Source organism: Watersipora subatra, chromosome 4, assembly GCF_963576615.1.
Source record: "Watersipora subatra chromosome 4, tzWatSuba1.1, whole genome shotgun sequence".
Taxonomy (NCBI): Eukaryota; Metazoa; Bryozoa; class Gymnolaemata; order Cheilostomatida; family Watersiporidae; genus Watersipora; species Watersipora subatra.
Genome location: NC_088711.1, coordinates 16,235,672 through 16,253,686, shown reverse-complemented (window position 1 = coordinate 16,253,686; position 18,015 = coordinate 16,235,672). Strand labels below are relative to the sequence as shown.

At 34.6% G+C, this 18,015-nt stretch overlaps 2 protein-coding genes across 3 annotated transcripts; one reads left to right on the top strand and one right to left on the bottom strand.

Moving 5' to 3' along the window:
• The first annotated feature begins 582 nt into the window (after positions 1-582).
• On the top strand, positions 583-9,252 carry LOC137394573 (nuclear envelope phosphatase-regulatory subunit 1-like). Of its 2 annotated transcripts, XM_068081304.1 has the most exons (7): positions 583-615; positions 5,487-5,561; positions 6,060-6,131; positions 8,261-8,334; positions 8,459-8,568; positions 8,895-8,949; positions 9,056-9,252. In XM_068081304.1, exons 2-7 carry the CDS (start codon positions 5,540-5,542, stop codon positions 9,089-9,091), a joined length of 369 nt encoding a protein of 122 aa, XP_067937405.1. In that variant the 5' UTR covers positions 583-615; positions 5,487-5,539; the 3' UTR covers positions 9,092-9,252. The 2 variants fall into 2 exon arrangements, with proteins under 2 accessions (XP_067937405.1, XP_067937404.1); XM_068081303.1 differs by lacking the exon at positions 583-615 and having other exon boundaries at positions 5,444-5,561.
• On the bottom strand, positions 8,944-14,187 carry LOC137394572 (exodeoxyribonuclease-like). The gene is made up of 7 exons (XM_068081302.1): positions 13,987-14,187; positions 13,338-13,517; positions 12,095-12,296; positions 11,651-11,722; positions 11,421-11,567; positions 10,602-10,785; positions 8,944-9,404 (listed from the first exon to the last, which is right to left on the bottom strand). The coding sequence occupies exons 1-7, from the start codon at positions 14,005-14,007 to the stop codon at positions 9,287-9,289; spliced, it is 924 nt and encodes a 307-aa protein (XP_067937403.1). The 5' UTR covers positions 14,008-14,187; the 3' UTR covers positions 8,944-9,286.
• Between the last annotated feature and the right edge of the window lie 3,828 nt (positions 14,188-18,015).

Genomic DNA, 18,015 nt, shown 5'->3' with positions numbered 1-18,015 from the left:
GACTGTGAATGAGTGCTTTGTAAAATATTCTTGACTGGAGTAACCTTTATGCTTTATCTTGTCTTTCAAAGAGAACTGCAAGGATATTAGTGGTTAATCGTAGAGACTGATGATTAATTATTGGTTTTCATGGTTAGTATTTTAGGTAACAGGTTTTAGCCATGAGGCTTTTTCTATGATAGTATTTGTTGCTGAAGGCAAATTCATTTATATTGTAGGGCCTATATACGGTATGTTCAAGTGTGCTGTGTGCTGTGTGCTGTATGTAATTTAGATAGTAGTGTAGATGCTAGATAGTATTCTATCCTTCCATCTATAGATACCGCTATTAAATTGGAGAGCATTTGCATGTCTAACAGAATTCTAGTTAGCACATACCTGTTCTAAGGAAGTCAGATAACTTTCAAACTCCGTATAACCTGTTGTAGGTTTATTGGCAGTAGTTGTGCGTAAAACACTCGTTTGCGGGTCAAGCAAAGTTGTCTTCTCTTTGATTGGTTTTGCCGACTGCTGTTGCCGTCGCCGAATTTTGAGACAAGTAGCCTTGAAGACTATTTAGTTCGGAGTCAGTAACATGGGTATCTCCATTCTAAAGAAGTCCACTTCAAAGCTCGGGTATTCCACCAAATATAAAAAACCGCTTTCTGTGCGCCGTATGGTTATATTGACAAACTGTGACTTGGAATGTTAAGAAATATTGTTTTAAATTCAATAGTGGATATGTTAAGAAGTGTTATATAATTTTTTCAATTGATAGGTTGCGTTTTATATTCCAAACTGTTTCTTATATTCCGATTTTCTATTAATTATTGATTCTTTATGCACATATCTGTCAACGCATGTCGATGTTTTCTACTAGACGAAGTACATAGTACATTTGAATCATTGATTGTGGCGAGAATAAATCACTTTCTAGTATTCATGATTTGACTCTATTTACGTTAAGTTATACACGAGGAGTGCCGTGCAATCTTATAATGCCCTGCACGATTTTTTAGAAGTAAGCTATATATTCCGAATGATTTTTTGCGTTAGCTTCAATCGCTGATAATCACTTTTGTAAAGCATTTTGAAAACTAACAGCAATAGAAAACTAACAGCAAGCCAACTAGCTTGCTGTTAGTTTTCTCTTTCATTTTTATTCCCTCTCTTTCTATGATATATACCACTTGCCTTTTGTTTTTGAACCTCATTTAGTAATGGCACTAAATCCTAGGCATCGTATTATTTGATTGTGTTCAACTACTTATCCATAGCTGCTTGCTAGGGTTTTGGGTCTGTATTTTTGTTTGTTTACATGGGTTATGTATTATAAATCCAGCAGGAATTGTTTGATATGTCAGTACTTAATCTTCTGGCCTACAGACATATACACAAATCATAATAGAGTATGCATCAACAAAAATGAGTATGTAGTGGTGACCAAGCAAGATGGAGGGCCCTTTAAATCTTGTATGTTGCTGTAGATTTGAATCAAAGGTTTAGTAGCTGGAATAGGCATGTCATCCTGAGCTTTCAGTTTGTTTGAGGACCTTGAATTTTTCACAAACAAAATTTACTATGTAATTAGCAGAATTTACCTACTTATTTTTACACTTTTTATCACTTAAGTTGGTTTTTTTGAGATCGTCATAGTTCTTGGGATCGAGACTGATGTGATTTTCTTCTAATGACTTGAAGCTGAATCGTTTCACAGGCTAAGCACTGGTTGGCAGGAAAAGCATATTCATAGCATGGACAAAGTTAAACATTGCCTGACTGGCTTGTATGTACCTGTTATTGGAGAAGACAATTGCATCCTTACTAATAGAAGCCTAGAATAGGTTGATAGGGAATGATGGCGTTAATAATGTATTCTCAAAGGTTATTGTGTGACATTTGCCCGCAGAATCGAAAAAAATGATGTCATTACTCGAGTGGCTTTTTGCAGCCTTAGTGTTTATATGGTGCAAAGGATCGGTCAGTGTATAACTTGATTTGAGTCATGTGATATCAGTATTTGTGATGTTTCTTCTCAGTTAACTATTAGCTTTTGCTTCAGGCTGTCTGATTTTACGGTAAGCTATGTCATCGGGTTTAAATGAAATGTGTTTTGGCTAGCTATTGTATAAACTGCATGTGGCTTCCACTAGTTATGTTTCTTTGATTAGCATGTTTTAGTTGTTTACTGTTGCAGTATTTGGCAAGTGTTCCGTGTGATGAGCCTATGGCTGTTAAAATGTCGATGCTCTCTTCTCCTTTTATTGGTTAGAGCATAGTTGTATAAGTATGCTTTGAACTCAGTGTCTTCATCTTATTGAGCTGGGTGTGCATGCCTACAATGGGCTTGTACAACTTTTTAGCAATATTAAAACCCATAGTGTCTTTAATTTCTTTTTGAGTCGTTCTACAAAATGGGGTTGTATCATAAATTTTGCAATCTTCTCACCTCAACTTTACTGCCATACTCTCATTTACATACTTTGTTACTTTCTAGTTTTAGAAGGTCGCCTACATTGCTTTTTATGTTGCTTGTGAGCTCAACCTGACACTGTCAAAATAAGGGCTTGTAGCAGTTTTCCATAATTGGCATATTGAAATTATATTAAACTGTTCAGCAAGGAAATAATTGGAGTAAAAAAGATGAGCTATTAAATTGATTGCAGATACAAACTATAAACAGGCTACTGCAATAATGTAGTTGGAGACACAACCTGTAGGAAGCAAAAATAACTGCGAAAACCTCATGTTTCTACCCTTTCATTTTCCAATCAGAGTGTAAATCCTCATAGCTTTCCAGCTTTTACTGATGAGATCACTGCATGTTTCCTTTCTCTGAAACTGTTAGCTCAATCATGATAACTTCTTTCGATGCCTCTGAATAAAGGACTAGGTCTGGTTGTTGTCAAGGTAAAGTGACACAATGTAAAACTGGAAGCTGCCTACCAAGGTCTATCTACAAAGCACTTGATTGTGATGTCATGTAATCATGGATAGACAGACCTCTGTTACATGTTAAAATGTGCTTTAATGTGCTCAGATCACTTGAGATCCCACTTTTTTACCCCTTATGCTGTCGAGCGAACTTGATGTCATTTTGAGACAGCTTGGTTTGAAGTGAATTTCTTTGATCTCTACTTTAACAAGAGCATCTCTCACCTCATTGTTAGCGTGCTGTTTGCAACCAGTCAACATATCAGATGGACAATTATGAAAGATTTAATCATTAGATTCCTTTAAAATGATGGATGACCTGGTTTTACCAGCTTTTTGTTCTTTCACTAAAGACTTCATTAGAATTGAGACGTTCAAGTCCTTTGCTAATAAAGCATTTCTGTTGACACTTTGAGTTACCCCAAGCCACTTTTTAACTTCAACACTCACCATTTGTTCCATCCATTGTACTGGCAGTAGCAGTACATCGTAAACTTGAATCGGCCACAAGATAGCAAATTGAAGGATACAGACCAAAGTTTTCATTTGCTTAACCCTTCTCTCAACTCATCTGCTATTACCCTACCCCACTTTTGAATCTGTCAGATAAAAGAATGCAATACCAGTTACCCAAACTTTTGAATGACAATTTACCTACTATTGGAATTTTATCCATGCCAATGAAGAGGCTCACTGCTGACTCATTTTCTTTCCTTAGTGATTGAGTCCTGTGTTTTGGTGGTTTGAACTTCATCTGACACTATCCACTCAGACACTGTACATTGTCAAGACTACAGTGTACTTATTATTCATTCTGACATAGAATGCTGGTGTCATTCTCAAACCCTCATATAGGAGTGAGTGCTTGATTTTTTGCCACAAGAAGTCCTCTCACAACACCCTTTGCACCTCTAACAACAACTGACACAACATAACAGGGATGACATAGTACACCCAATGATGTACTTACTTACTGCTAAATTTTGCCATGATGTTGTGAATAAATCATTGATGAACCACATTTGAAGGAAGCTATAACACTTTCTAACCACCTCTTTCACACATTCTGGAACCCATTATTGAGCTATTGTGAAGCCAATCACATTTTGACAAACTGTGCCATAGACATTTGCAAGATTTAGCCAGAAAACATATTTTCCTTGAAATTTTTTGGCATTCTATATAGCATCTCATATCACACATGTTCCAAACAAACAGGAAAACTAGTGATGTCTGCCTTCTGAACTGATGTGCAATAACGTAGTAGTTTATCAAAAATATCAAGTAATATCGTAAATATTAGGGCAACATCCACAAACTTCAATGTAAAACCTCACATTGTAACATTCTCTCTGTTACAGTAGTGATTCAGTCCATATGTTGCCACTGAATATAATAGAAGTCCTTTATGTTGTGTGAAGTCTTGAATAGTTGAAAGTTGTATCAATAGTATATAAACTAAGTTATTGTATCATTTTCTCCCACTCTACCTTTTCATCCCAAGCATACACTTCTATTTTCATGTCACTAAGGTAAAGTAACAAGAAAAATCTTTAATTATTTGTACATTAATAATTTGGTTGTTTTCATGTAAGGTAACTTTTTAGTTTAGTTTTAGGTTTTATCTATTTTTGTATAATTCCTTTGCTGTAAAAGGGGTTCACACTGTATCGTCATATGATTGAGTTGTCTTCTCGGCGATTATTCTTCGACTATGTGTACTTTAGACTGATGACATCACCAAGGCAATGCAGATATGTCAAAAAACATTGCAGCTGCCAAACTTCCACAATATTTCAATGTGCACCCGCGACAGTCTGTGTAGTGTGCGCCACTTCGGTGATGGTGACTGGTTGTCGCAGGTTGCTTGATCCATATTTCCCTTCAAGATAGCTGCTGCAGGAATAGTATTTCATCATTTTGTTTACTGCATTCTATAATGAGAATGCTATGCTGCAGATGGGTTTGTGATAGTGTGCACAATGTTATCCCAGACGATCACCGATGTATTGTGGAGTTAGCGCCGACATACTGCGATATAGTGTGAACCAGCCTTTAATGCCATGTGTGATTAGTGTAACACCTCTATTTAAACATCACCTTTATTTAAACGCCACCTCCGTTTGACGGCCGCTTTGCCATTATTTGATCTTTACCAATCTATAATAGAAAGTGATCACTAGAAGTGTCTGCACAACAGTACTAATAATGACACAGTTACATCAACAACAATTACCAGTAGTTCTTTCGTGGTTGCTGTTCATCTCAGAGTGCAAAATATAGGTGACATTCGCTTCATTCGTAATAGGGTTAAATTGATCTTCCCAAAATTCTGACGAGCTATTTTGAAGGCACCATGGCATTCAAATAGAGGTTTTACGGGACCTTAAATACTTATTGTTAGGATTTTTGGTTTGTGGAATGAATTTATGAAATACAGTTTATTCCAAAATGAATATTTGCCTTAACATCCTTAATAAATGTAAAAAAAATAACTATATATACAGAGGTACAGCTTTACATGCATATTAGAAATGTGATAAAAGCTGATCATCACATTTCTCTGATTGAAGGTATTGACCTACACTTGATCTTAGTTAAGCCGTCAAACAGTTTGTTGGAATAGATGTCTCACGAGCAGACAGAAGGTATGCAAATGATACTCTTCAAGCAGAGCACAACTTACAATATGCACCATCTGATATGCCATAGTTATTACTGGAGTTGTGTGCCTTAAATGTTATTGTGTTGTAAGCCATATCAGTCTTAAATTAAACAATTATTTTATATAATGTTGGCTATAGATTATGACAGCTCTTTTTCTATAAGCAGTATATATATTTATATGCAAGTAAAGAAAGTATATAAATAGTTTACAGGATAGGTTATACTTGTTTCAACTACTCTCAGTCTCAAGGATGAACATTAATTAAGAGATAGTGCAAACTATTCTTTAAATTATTTATTGATTTAGCTATGTACTGTTGACTATTCTTTATTATCATTACCTAATTAATTATATCCGAGTTCATTTATTGTAACAGTATATATATACATATATATGTATAGGCTATATATGTGTACGTATGTACATGTACGACATACATGTATTTTAAACTACTTCTGTTTGTTTGAATGTGTTACAGATCTTAAAGCGTTTGAAAGGAGGCTGACGGAGGTCATATCAGCACTACAGCCTGCCACATCACGCTGGAGAAGTATGTCGGAAAACACTATGTTTTGGCAGATAGGAACTTTGATAGACTGTTCCACTCCCTTTTTGTAACGTGCATGAGTGTTTGCTGAGGGTCAATGTTATCGAGAGTGTACAGTTTTAAACAGAATATCTACTGAATTTAAATACACCACTGGTGAAAGAGCAACAAAAGCTTACTGGCTGCAGGCAGCTTTATTTACATTTTAACACTGGTTACTGAACCCTATGGTACTGATGACATTTTTATGAAACATCCACATTTATTGTCACTTTAATGCTTCTAGCCCTGAAACATCCACAAGAGCTGAAGATCTCCTCGTTCCGATAAGTTCTTTTGGTACTTTAGAAATGCCGTGGCTTAAGTTATCACAATCAGTGACTCTCTATGACCGCAATTTAATTGATCCACTAAAGTATAAATATGAACCATTGAATAACCATTCATTAGTCGGACCATTGACATCTCATCTCACACCATCGACATTTTTATACTTGAATTCACGGCCTCTCATTCTATGCTTTGATGAATGTTGAAGTAGTAACTGTAGTAGCTACTTTAAAGCCCTGTCAAAATTGGTAGCATAGATTGCATGCTTAAAAAATTATATCCATTTACTTTGCTCTTTTATTAAAAAAATTATTTAAAATATAATAAAAAATATTAAAAGTTTTCCATCTTAATTTTTAAAAGCTACAATTATGTTTTGATACAATCAAGTTGATCTCTGTGCAACCGTTTTCTTCTATAAACAATATTTTTTCAACAGACTTTTTCTTTAAAAGCTTATTATAGTTATTGCATTGACTTAATTGTTATTTATCTTTCTTGGCCTGGTGTTATTTTACATCTATATTTTCATCAATGTTTTAATGTATCGACTTTTTGATGATCTAATTTGTCTCCTGTACAGCGACTCAACGTCATATGCATACCTTCATTAGAAAATCACTTAGAACAACTATTGAGGTTATAATATTTTTACCAATATAACAATGTAAAAAATTAGAATGACTTGCTACGCAGCCAGTCATTTAATGATTAATCTAGGATTTCATTTTTAGAATACTTATGTGCAACACTCAATATAACTGTTCTTTTCTAAAATGGATTGCATTCAAATGAAGGCATTATTTGGTAATCTAATAAATAGTTTGAGAGGTGGCCATAAAAACTTGAAAGAAGTCATGGCAGATATACATGTACATATACACTATCAGTTATAAATGTCATGGCTAACCAAGTTTCAACTGGATCTCTGTTATGAGACACTCAAAACCTCTGTTTCTTAGATGATTATATACTCTACTATGGGTTCACTTCTGTAGTGATTTTGTTAGCTTATCAGAGAAGCGTTTATACGATCTACGTAAAAATTTTCGATCATTTTTACATTTTATAAATGTGCAATTACAAGCAAACCAGTTTAGGCGATGTGTAATATAGTTTCAAGATTTTACGTTTATTGCAAGTGAAGCAAGTTAGATGTTGTGTAATGTAGTATCATAGTTGTGTAATTATTCAAAGTCTTGTTTTTAAGTTTTATGAAGGTTGAGTTTCCGTCTTGGTATGTAGATTACATCATTGAAGCTGGAATGTTGTCATTAGCCATGTAGTTGGGAGAAAGCTGTTTAGTTATTCTTCAACTCTCTTGTAATTAACAATTAATTAATCAATTAATAATAATCAATAATTAATCAATCAATTAACATTTGATATCAAATGAAACATACTAGTTCATGTAATAATAAATACTTCATGATGTGTATTTCACTATATATATATATTACATGTGTTGTTTACGTAATATATAATATAACATAGCCGATATTTCAACCTGCTATACAGGCTATGCTGCTCGTAAGATGAGTGCGTTGTACGACACATTCTGGTAGGGATGGTTCTCAAGAACATTATTTATAAAATTTGTCAGATGCAAATCATGTGACACAGCCTATAATTTACGCGTCGAGGAGCTGTGACAACCAAGCTAACAGAGTACTAGCAGAGATATTAAAATATATTAGCGATTATAATGTTCCATGGTTAAAAACAGTGATTACAACCAATTTGCCTGTCTTTGTTTCATGTTATGCTTTACTGGCATTCAGCGTATTGTTACTATGTTGTAGTTGTCCTAATCATAACTACAGTCTGCACAGCTACTGGTGCATGGAATTGGCTAAGAGACCCAAAGACTCTGCAGGTATTACCTTCAAACACTTTTCCTACATTATTGATTTGGTATTGGCTAAGAATTGGTATTTACTGCTTATGGAGCGTGTTGTCTTTCTATTCAGATGGCATGATAAAAATTTGTATATTTACAGACAACATTTGCTCAATCCCTTTTTGACCATTGGCTCTTCACATCGTCTGTCTTGCTTCTACTGCTTCTCTTTCTTGCTGGAATACACAAGAGAGTTGTCGCTCCTTCAATGTATCCTTTTTGGTTCAACCATTCATGGTCACTGCAGGAGTTGTCTATACAATCTGTATTTTTTATATATACATGTAAAAGCTATGATAGATTGGTTTTAATCAGCTTGGCGAACGACATCAAGACCATATTACTTACTGATATGGTGTATTTTGCTAGAAATTATGTAGAGCTCATTTAACCACTACACATATGCACCAAGGCAGAACTATTGCCTTGATATGATGGTTTGTGTGATGATGTCCAAATACATCATTAAGGTTTTTATGTGATTCTACAGTTGATAGGCATTTTTGCTAATTGACAATTTCTTAACATTTTCACAGAATTGCATCTCGGTGTCGGCTGGTTTTAGAAGATTATAACATGGCTTGCGATGATGTAAGTAGTTATATATTGACAAGTCAGATTATCTGGGTAATCAAGTAACATCGAATGAACAAGCAGGATCACCACCTCCAACAATGTCTGGTAAATCTATTTGTAGACAGGAAAACTGATACTGAAACCACGACCAACATGACATGCAATTATGGCCACTGAGATAGCTCATGTGCTGGAAATGTGAAAAAGTAACCTTTGACATGTACAAAAGCTGTAAACACTGTACAATTATTGAATGACTAGAAAGTAATACTGGTACATATTATATGTAGATAATATAATATATTATTTACAAAGGCATTGTTTCTTTTATGTAAGTAATGCTTCTGAGATTTTAGAGAGCCATTAGAAGTCCCACAGGACAGTGATCACTGCCTTTCACATCTGTTCTCATAAAACTGTCGCACAGTTTATCCTCCAATCTATTTGAAATGAGGAAATAATCCAGTCTCCTGAAAGCAAATGGGTGTGTACATCAACAAGACGATAACATTAACAACGTGTTCATGTTTTAACAAATTATTATTTTATTTTGAATTTCAAAGTGATCATTTCACTTTTCAGCATAGCAAAATCTTATCACTGCATCACCCCAGTTTTTTTTAACCAAAATTGCTCGATCACTGCAGTTTACTGATGAAAAATGCTGTTAAGATATCAACTTGGAATACAGGCTATGCTGATCGTGGGATGAGTGCTTTGTATGACACATTGTAGTAGGGATGATTCTCAAGAACATTATTTGTAAAATTGGTGTAAAATGCAAATCATGTGACACAGCCTATAATTTACGCATCGAAGAGCTGTAACAACCAAGCTGACGGAGTGCTAGCAGAATCTTTGTAGGAATGTCTGACAGTACTATGTTAGTAAAAATATCAACTAAATGGACTTGTAAGTTATTTTTACATTGTTTGAGTGAAATATATATCAGAATTACTCAAGTTTCAACATTTTATTGCATTCAATATTTGCTAAAATAAGATTTTACCTCGCCACAAATTTGACCATAAAGGAAAAACGTGATCAAGGCTTTTTTTTAAACATTTTCTATTTTGCAAAATCGGTTCATTGATTTCAAGCTCTACACTGACTTTGTCAGTTCCACCTCGATTTATTTTAAATTGCATGTTTCATTTCTAATCTTGAAACTCATTGCTAATGTTTCCAAAAGTCATTAAATGGAAGTTACAGAAACTAAATGAAAAGAATTAAAACTCGGCTTAATGCACATTCTTGTGTACTACAGTTTTCAAGCCCCAACTAACATCGACATTCACTGGTTACAATTTTAACTGAGATGCTATGATATAGAATGTTAATCTTTAGATCCCATCTCTGAGCAGGTAGAGTACCACAAAATTAAAAAGCTTTAAACAGAAATCTACATTCCGGCCTGAGTGTACCAACAGCGGATTATATAAATAGCTTTCAGACAAAAACACTAGCCTCACTAGCCTTAACTAACCAAACACTAGCCTTAACTAACCAAACACTAGCCTTAACTAACCAAACACTAGCCTTAACTAACCAAACACTAGCCTTAACTAACCAAACACTAGCCTTAACTAACCAAACACTAGCCTTAACTAACCAAACACTAGCCTTAACTAACCAAACACTAGCCTTAACTAGCTCAAGTAGCTCACCATCCAACATTTTTCTCTCTCGCATTTCCCATGTAACTCCAGAAACTGTAGGCGTGTTCCTTTTTTGGGTAAAGAAGCCTAAAGGTGTCGAGGAACCCTTCATCTAGTAGCTGAGTGAGCCCTTCTCTCTCACTGTCGCAAAATCCTGGTGTCTTGTTTTTGTTGGATTTAGGATTCTTCAAATCTGGTTATACAGATATCAATTGTAAGGAGCATTATAACCTAACAGTGAGTAGAAAGATTTTTAGGCCAATATGCAGCAAAAAGGCAATAAGTCAACAGAGACCGACAACATATTCAAGGAGATTCAAATGGCTAGGAATTGAAGTCATAAAAAATGTGATGAACATAAGAAAACCATTGGTTTATTCACATTTTCTCTTGCAAGGAAAATAATTTGAACTAACTGTAGTTTGTTTTGGCATCAAAAGTTCTACATAGTAAGAGTGTGCATAAGAGCCAACAGGCCAAGAATTAAGTAGAGTTAACTCATACGCTATCAAACAATCAGTATTGATAAACTTGTTTTCTTATCAGTCAGAATCAGTAGCTACCAAAAGGTGCAACAGTTATACTGTACTGAACATCCGTGAATCAACAATAACACGTTGGACTGGTTTATAAATAAGTACTCGATGACATCATATATACGGTGATTCATTCCTGCATAAGCCTATTAAAACAGTAACAGTGAAACATTGGAAAATCCATTTATTGCACCTAAATAAGAAAACCTGTTGCGTAAAAGGAAGTTGAACTTGCACATACTGACAGCGTTATGAGATAAGCATTCATTTGTGCTGACAAACTGTAATCTACCTATCTCCTGATGAGCCACATTCAAGTCTCCACATAACACGACTGGTTTCTTCTTGTCCAGCTCCTTGAGATACTCCCTAAAGTCAACATCCCACTCCTTTGTTCGGTAGTCAATTCTTGCTAAACCACGGCCTGAGTTGGGGACATCTGTAAATAGTAAATGACATACAACATGAGATGATAATGACCACTCAGAAACTGGCATGTATAAATTGAATAGGCGTACTTACAGACAGTAACAAGGTAGTAGTTCTCAAACTCTGCTGTAATTACTCTTCCTTCCCCGTCATGCTTTTCAATATCTAGCAAAAACCAAAATCTGTTCAGTTGAACTACACGAATTGTTAACTACAAACATGATATGCAATATCATAATAATATGTATTGGTCAGATGTGATTTAATGGTATGCATCAGGGCAGCAAGTTTTGGATCTCTGCACTTTCACAACAAGCAAAAACATCGTTTGCTTCGATTCAGTGACTTCCAATTGTCAACTGTCTATCTATTTAGTAACATGCATCCACTTGTTGACACTTGTTTTAAAATGACAGTAGGAATCATAGGTACAAAAAGTTAAAGTGAAATATTAAATTTTTCAACTTAGTTTTGTACAGCAAATCAATTTTGGACAGCTTAAAATAAATATCAGGTAATACAAAATTAGCTACTAACTGATGCCCTCTGTGATTGCGATTGGGTCATCTTTGTAAATGATGCCGACACCGCTGTATCCACTTTTGTCCCCAGAAAGGAAATGAGCGGTAAATCCAGCCTCCTTTAGCTCATCCACAGGAATCTCTTTAGACGTGCATTTAGTCTCTTGAATGCAAAGAACATCTGCTTCCTCTTTCTTAATGTAATCTATTCCTCCTTTCTACACAAAACAAATTTAATCCTTAGTTTCAGAACAAGATTAGAGATTTGCCTTTTGCCAAGATTTGCAGAAATAGATTTAAATTAAATTGAAAATTGGCAAAAAGTATAGTTCACAAGAATTCTTCCTTCTGTTATCAAGTAAAATAACATTAGTCTTCCACAGCATGGTGGACTTACTTTACACGATATACTGAGAATTCATTATTCAAGCTAAATTTGAGTTTAGCTTTGATTTTCGGCTAACAAGGAAAATATTTGCTGTAGACAGCACCTCATTCTGGAAATAGACTAAAGCTGTGCAGACTAAAACCCACAACCGCCTTGGATTAGATAAGGCTGCAAAGCTGGCATTGTGTACGATGGTACCTACTGTAAGGACGAGGACAGTGCGACTTAGATTGATTAGCAACTTAAAGATACATTGTTAACTCTAATTGCCAATTTCCTACTTTTGCTGTTTGTCACAATATTGTACATTGTTCAATAGCTCAAAATAATTTAGCTGTATAAACTGCTGCGTTATTAAATGTCAAACAAATAGCAAAATTCTACGTTGCATGGTTATTTGTAGTATGATTATTTCACCGATGAAGGTTACAAACCGCATTTTATATCAGTTAAAATATCAATGTGTATATTTTATAGCAGTTCAAGGTTTAGCTGAACATGTTGGACTGCATGAGAATCAAAATGAGACATGTTTCGAAATTTTCCCCGATTGGTTTTTATTGGGATTTTCACCAGTGGTAATTACCGCTCTGACAATATTTATCAACGCCGTTTTATGAATCACATTCAAATCTATTTTACTGCTCTTACTCCTATTACAAACGATATTCACCGAGTTATATACGATATTACCCACAATGCAAGGTGCTACAAATAGACATGTAAAAACTTATCTTGTCTAATATGCTCACAACCTAGACTGATGCAGTCAGAAAATCTTTTCCTAAATTTGAACTAGACTAGCAAAGTATTTTGCTTGGCACTAGCTACCAGTTCTTATACTTATTTGCCAGCTAAACAGCAAACCAACCTTAAGAAAGGCACGAAAACCATTGACATTCATCGAAATGAACTTTTTGTTCCATTTGACTCCACTTTTGGTAGATGCATCTGACGAGAAGTCTAAAGCATCTAGGCACGCATCCGACTGGCCTTCAGAGCCTTCGGCCTTCTTCGACTTTGCTGGGCTCACTTCAGCGCCAGCATCCCCCTGAATAACGCCAATTCCGATAACAAATGCTTCACAGATCGCTATTCAATCGATCAAGGGCCTCTAATGAAAACTTCTAATACATGTTGGTAAGCTTATAAAATACATTTTGATTAAAATCATATTTTCAGAAAATCTTAAGACAATTTTTGGACCCAATATTCAACAGCCGTGAGTAATAAAGAAATGACAAAAAATAAAAACATTTTTATAAAAACATTAACAAGTGACAACGCTCACATAAATAAGTTGAAAATATCCAATCACTTTAAATATGCTACAGGTCCATTGATTATGGCCTATAGTCTCAACCCAACACAAAAGGAATGCTGTGCAGCTTATGAGGCAGAGTTTACAAATAAGAGTTTCGTAACAGATGATTCATGTTGCACAACTGCTTACGAAATCTCTCCCGGAATCATGCAGTGTAAAAACTCTCTCCAGTTTTTAGTGCAATATTCATACTTACTGTAGCCTTTCGTTTAGGCATGCTGGAACCGATCTATGAACTATTAACTAGTAGTGGTAGAAAAAACAGTGACGATCCAGCAAAACCTGAAGCAGAAAATAATACGTGTCAACAGATTTACCAATAAAAGACAGCTTATGGTAGTGTTTGTGCACAAAGATACTGCAGAAATGAACATGATGACAATTTGTAAAAACATTCATCACATTGCTGACAAAGGCAATAAAATTATATATTGTTGTCATAGACATTTATTTGAACATAGTATAGATCATAAAATAATGATACAGTGGTTATAACCTTTGAGTAAATCAAGTTACTCTCTTCCTTATCAACTATTTTTCATATTATAAGCAATCAAGTTGCACACAAAACTCTTAGAAGCTCCCATTAGTTGCTTTTTTGATTCAGAGCATAGCCTTTACATCAAAATACCAATTCTATCATTCTATGGTGTTTAGATTGATTCTAAATGAATTACGTAGTTTTCAACAATTTTTTTGGCAATTACTACAGGTAAGAGTTTTGTATTGCATGTTTTAAAAAATTAGTCAATTTTTTGGGAATACTGCAAGAGCACCCATTCGCCTTTCATGATGGTAAATTAATTTTATTCATGGTTAATCAATAGATTATAATGATGCAACTGTTATCCCAAGCAGTAATTTACCCGTTGTTCGTGTCAACAAAACAATAATTAATTAGACTTGGCCTACAACTGGACCGCAGAAACACTGCAGCTGTCTGCTTTCAGTGTGTGAAGCAGTCCTACAAAACGATTTTCAACTCAGTCCAGCTGCTATGACTACAGCTCAAAACAGTTACACTGCTTGGAGTGTTGAACTGTTTTGAGTGATTGCGTATAACTTAAAAACCTGCGCCATGCCTTTTTGAGAGTTGTCAATGTTGAAGAAGGTTAAAAATAACTAGAGCTGCATAATGATCGCCGTTAATTAAACGATTAATCGACTAATACAAATAAACGATTAACTGAGTTGGGCCAATTAATCTTCAATTAAAATGCAACCGAGGTGATGATCTTGATGTGGTTCCTTTCCTTTGTACTGTTTAGTACCATACTTTATACTAACGTAGCAGGTTACTACCATTTAATTTACTAACAAATATTATGACAAGCAACACTTTCTTACCAATTAATTAAACCACAATTATTTTGCACTCGACTATGAAAACACAGTGAGTCGCTAACATAAACTTGTTTATACAATACAATGCACAAGCGCCATGCCGATCTAGCTGTAAGCGGCCATGTCGTTAGTTGTTTGAACATGTTTCTAGGTAATAGCAACAAAAGTGATTTCAGTATTATTTAATATCTTACAGTTTATTTTTGTTTATTTTTAAAAACTTCCTCAAGTAAATTATAAATGTATTTTCATTTTTCAAAAAAATCACAATCATATTTCAGCTTCAGAATATTAGTAATATAAGATTGACACTTTATTGGAGCATGAAAGCAGAAATATGTCTTCCACCTAAGGTAGCGCATTTCTGTAAGTTGTTGGAAGCGTAAACAAGAAAGCGAAGTGCAGTATATGCCAGAAAGAATTTGCTTACCACCACAGCACATCATCATTAAGATATATTTTAACTAATTCTCATCTTACCGCGCAGAAATCATCACCAGCTGTCGCAGACAGTAACTAATACTACTGACTACCGGCACTGCTGTCCCCTGTGAGCGGCTATTCTTTAAAGCTGGCAATAATGTATGTAGGAAGAGGGCATCTCTTTATTCAAATAATGTGAATAAACTGTGCTGCCTCAACTCTTGGCTGACTTAATTATAGATTTTCATAGACAGTTTTCATACTCATAATAATTATTACATTTTAACTTATGTACATTGTACATAACATGTATTACTGCTAACAATTGTTTAAAATATAATTAATCTATATGTAGCTGTATTATTTGTTTTTGAATATGCAGGTTTTTGCTAGATTAATTCTAAGATTAATCGAAGATTAACTGGTTCAGACAAGTTATTAATCGCGATCAATTTGTATAATCGTTGTGCAGCTCTAAAAATAACTGACAATAGTTTTGATAGTGCATTCAACTGACCATACAATTTTATCAATCAGCTTTTACCATGAAAAATGAACAAAATATATATTATTTTATGGGCAATAAGTTTGCGTCAAACAAATGTTTTTCAAATTATGCCATACAACAATCATAAAACAAAAACAAGGGTAACAGTTAACCACTAAAATAAACTAAATGGTTTAAAACATGGTGTTTAAAATACCTTTTTCTGCTAAGAGATTGGATGTTAGGTGGAAGATTGTTGAAGAAGCAAGCAATGATATTTTCAAAATAATTGTTAGATGTACGCAATTCGTTCATATCAAGTTGAAATGAGTTGAAAACCTGTAACTGGTCTGTAAAAAAACGAGGACACACGCCATGAGTGATCTTGAAACCTTTAATTGACGTAAAATCATTACTGTAAGAGCTGCGACCATCCATATGTCAGAAGCTACGTTAAGAGCTTTAGGAAAAAGATTTCCTCGCACAAGAATCAAATATGAGGTATCAGTTTTAAACTCAAACAGGTCACCACTACACCACTCAGTTCTCTTACCACTATAAGGGATAATTATGCAAATAGTGATTACTCATGACGGTTTCTTAGTGTACGGGACTGGCAAGCGTACTAGTGAACATAATTTTAGCATAAGTAAAGTGAGAAGATGCAAAGAAGTGGAAGGATCATTTGCTGAAATAAGATAAGCTGGAATAAGATGTAGATTGGCAATTAGTTGGAATACATTTTTGCAACAAAAATCATTAGTGACATATCTTGGAGCTAGATTATAATAAATGTGTGTACCATAAATAATATTGGCATAAAATAAACATAATAAAATACAATTGCAAAAATGGAGTTAATGTTTGGCCTGCAACACTGGAGCAGAATCAATGAGTCGATTACTAATTCTTCATTAGTGGCTACAATTATACTCTGATTATACTTCGACACAACAGTCTTAGTTGAACCAAAGGGCCAATTTCTGCTAATCATTTTAGCAACAAGGATCTATTTCAGCAAGTTAAAATAGTATTGGAGTAACAATGGCGAATGTAGATGTACGGGTAGGAATAATTACAGCAATTAAACTATTCTATAATTTACGTTAAGTTATTTTAGCAGAAGTCTAGTCAGCTACTCGAGCATAACTTTCAATAGTTGAGCTATGGGGTTCATACAGACAGTAAAATGATTATATGATATTAGGTTTCTAGGAACCGATAAGCAATATTTTTGTTTGGTGAACTGAAACATCATATAAGCTACAGTTGCAGAGTCTAGAATGGCAACAACCAACAAACTTGTAGGATTTGAAAATTGTTTGATTCCTATATCAACCATGTTATAGCTAGTTACAACTGTTTCTAATAAAATGGTCCATTTACAATAGCACCTTTCTAGAATAAGTGTTTGCTCCCTTATAACCTATGCCACTATTAACACTGAGTTTAGCATACAAACACAAGCGGAAAGCGCCTGATAATTTTTTTTCAATTCATTTATACTCACGTATATTTCTTTACATGATTGACGCTATGTCTAGTTTTACTAGTGATTAGAGATAAGGCAAACAGATCCTAATTTCTAACTACCAAATATGTCGCTAAGATAGACAACATATATATACATGTATATATATATATATATATATACTGAATTGGGCCTTTCCTCTTAGATCATATCTTAGCATACCTGCCAACTCTCGCGCATTGGGCGTGAGACTCACGCAATCACCGTAAAGAAAAAATGAAAATGCGTCAGATTTTTGCCCCAATTTCCACAATTTTATATATACTATCATTGATACATCAATTGCCCAAAAACCAAATCTCACGCATTGCCCCACTCTTGGGTTGGCAGACCTGTTTCTTAAATAAACTGGTATTTATCGTTGTATAAGCGTAGGCTATTCTAAAATAGTGCTATATTTGTGTTGAGTTTGTTTCAAATTTCCCCTTTTTGGCGCTTAT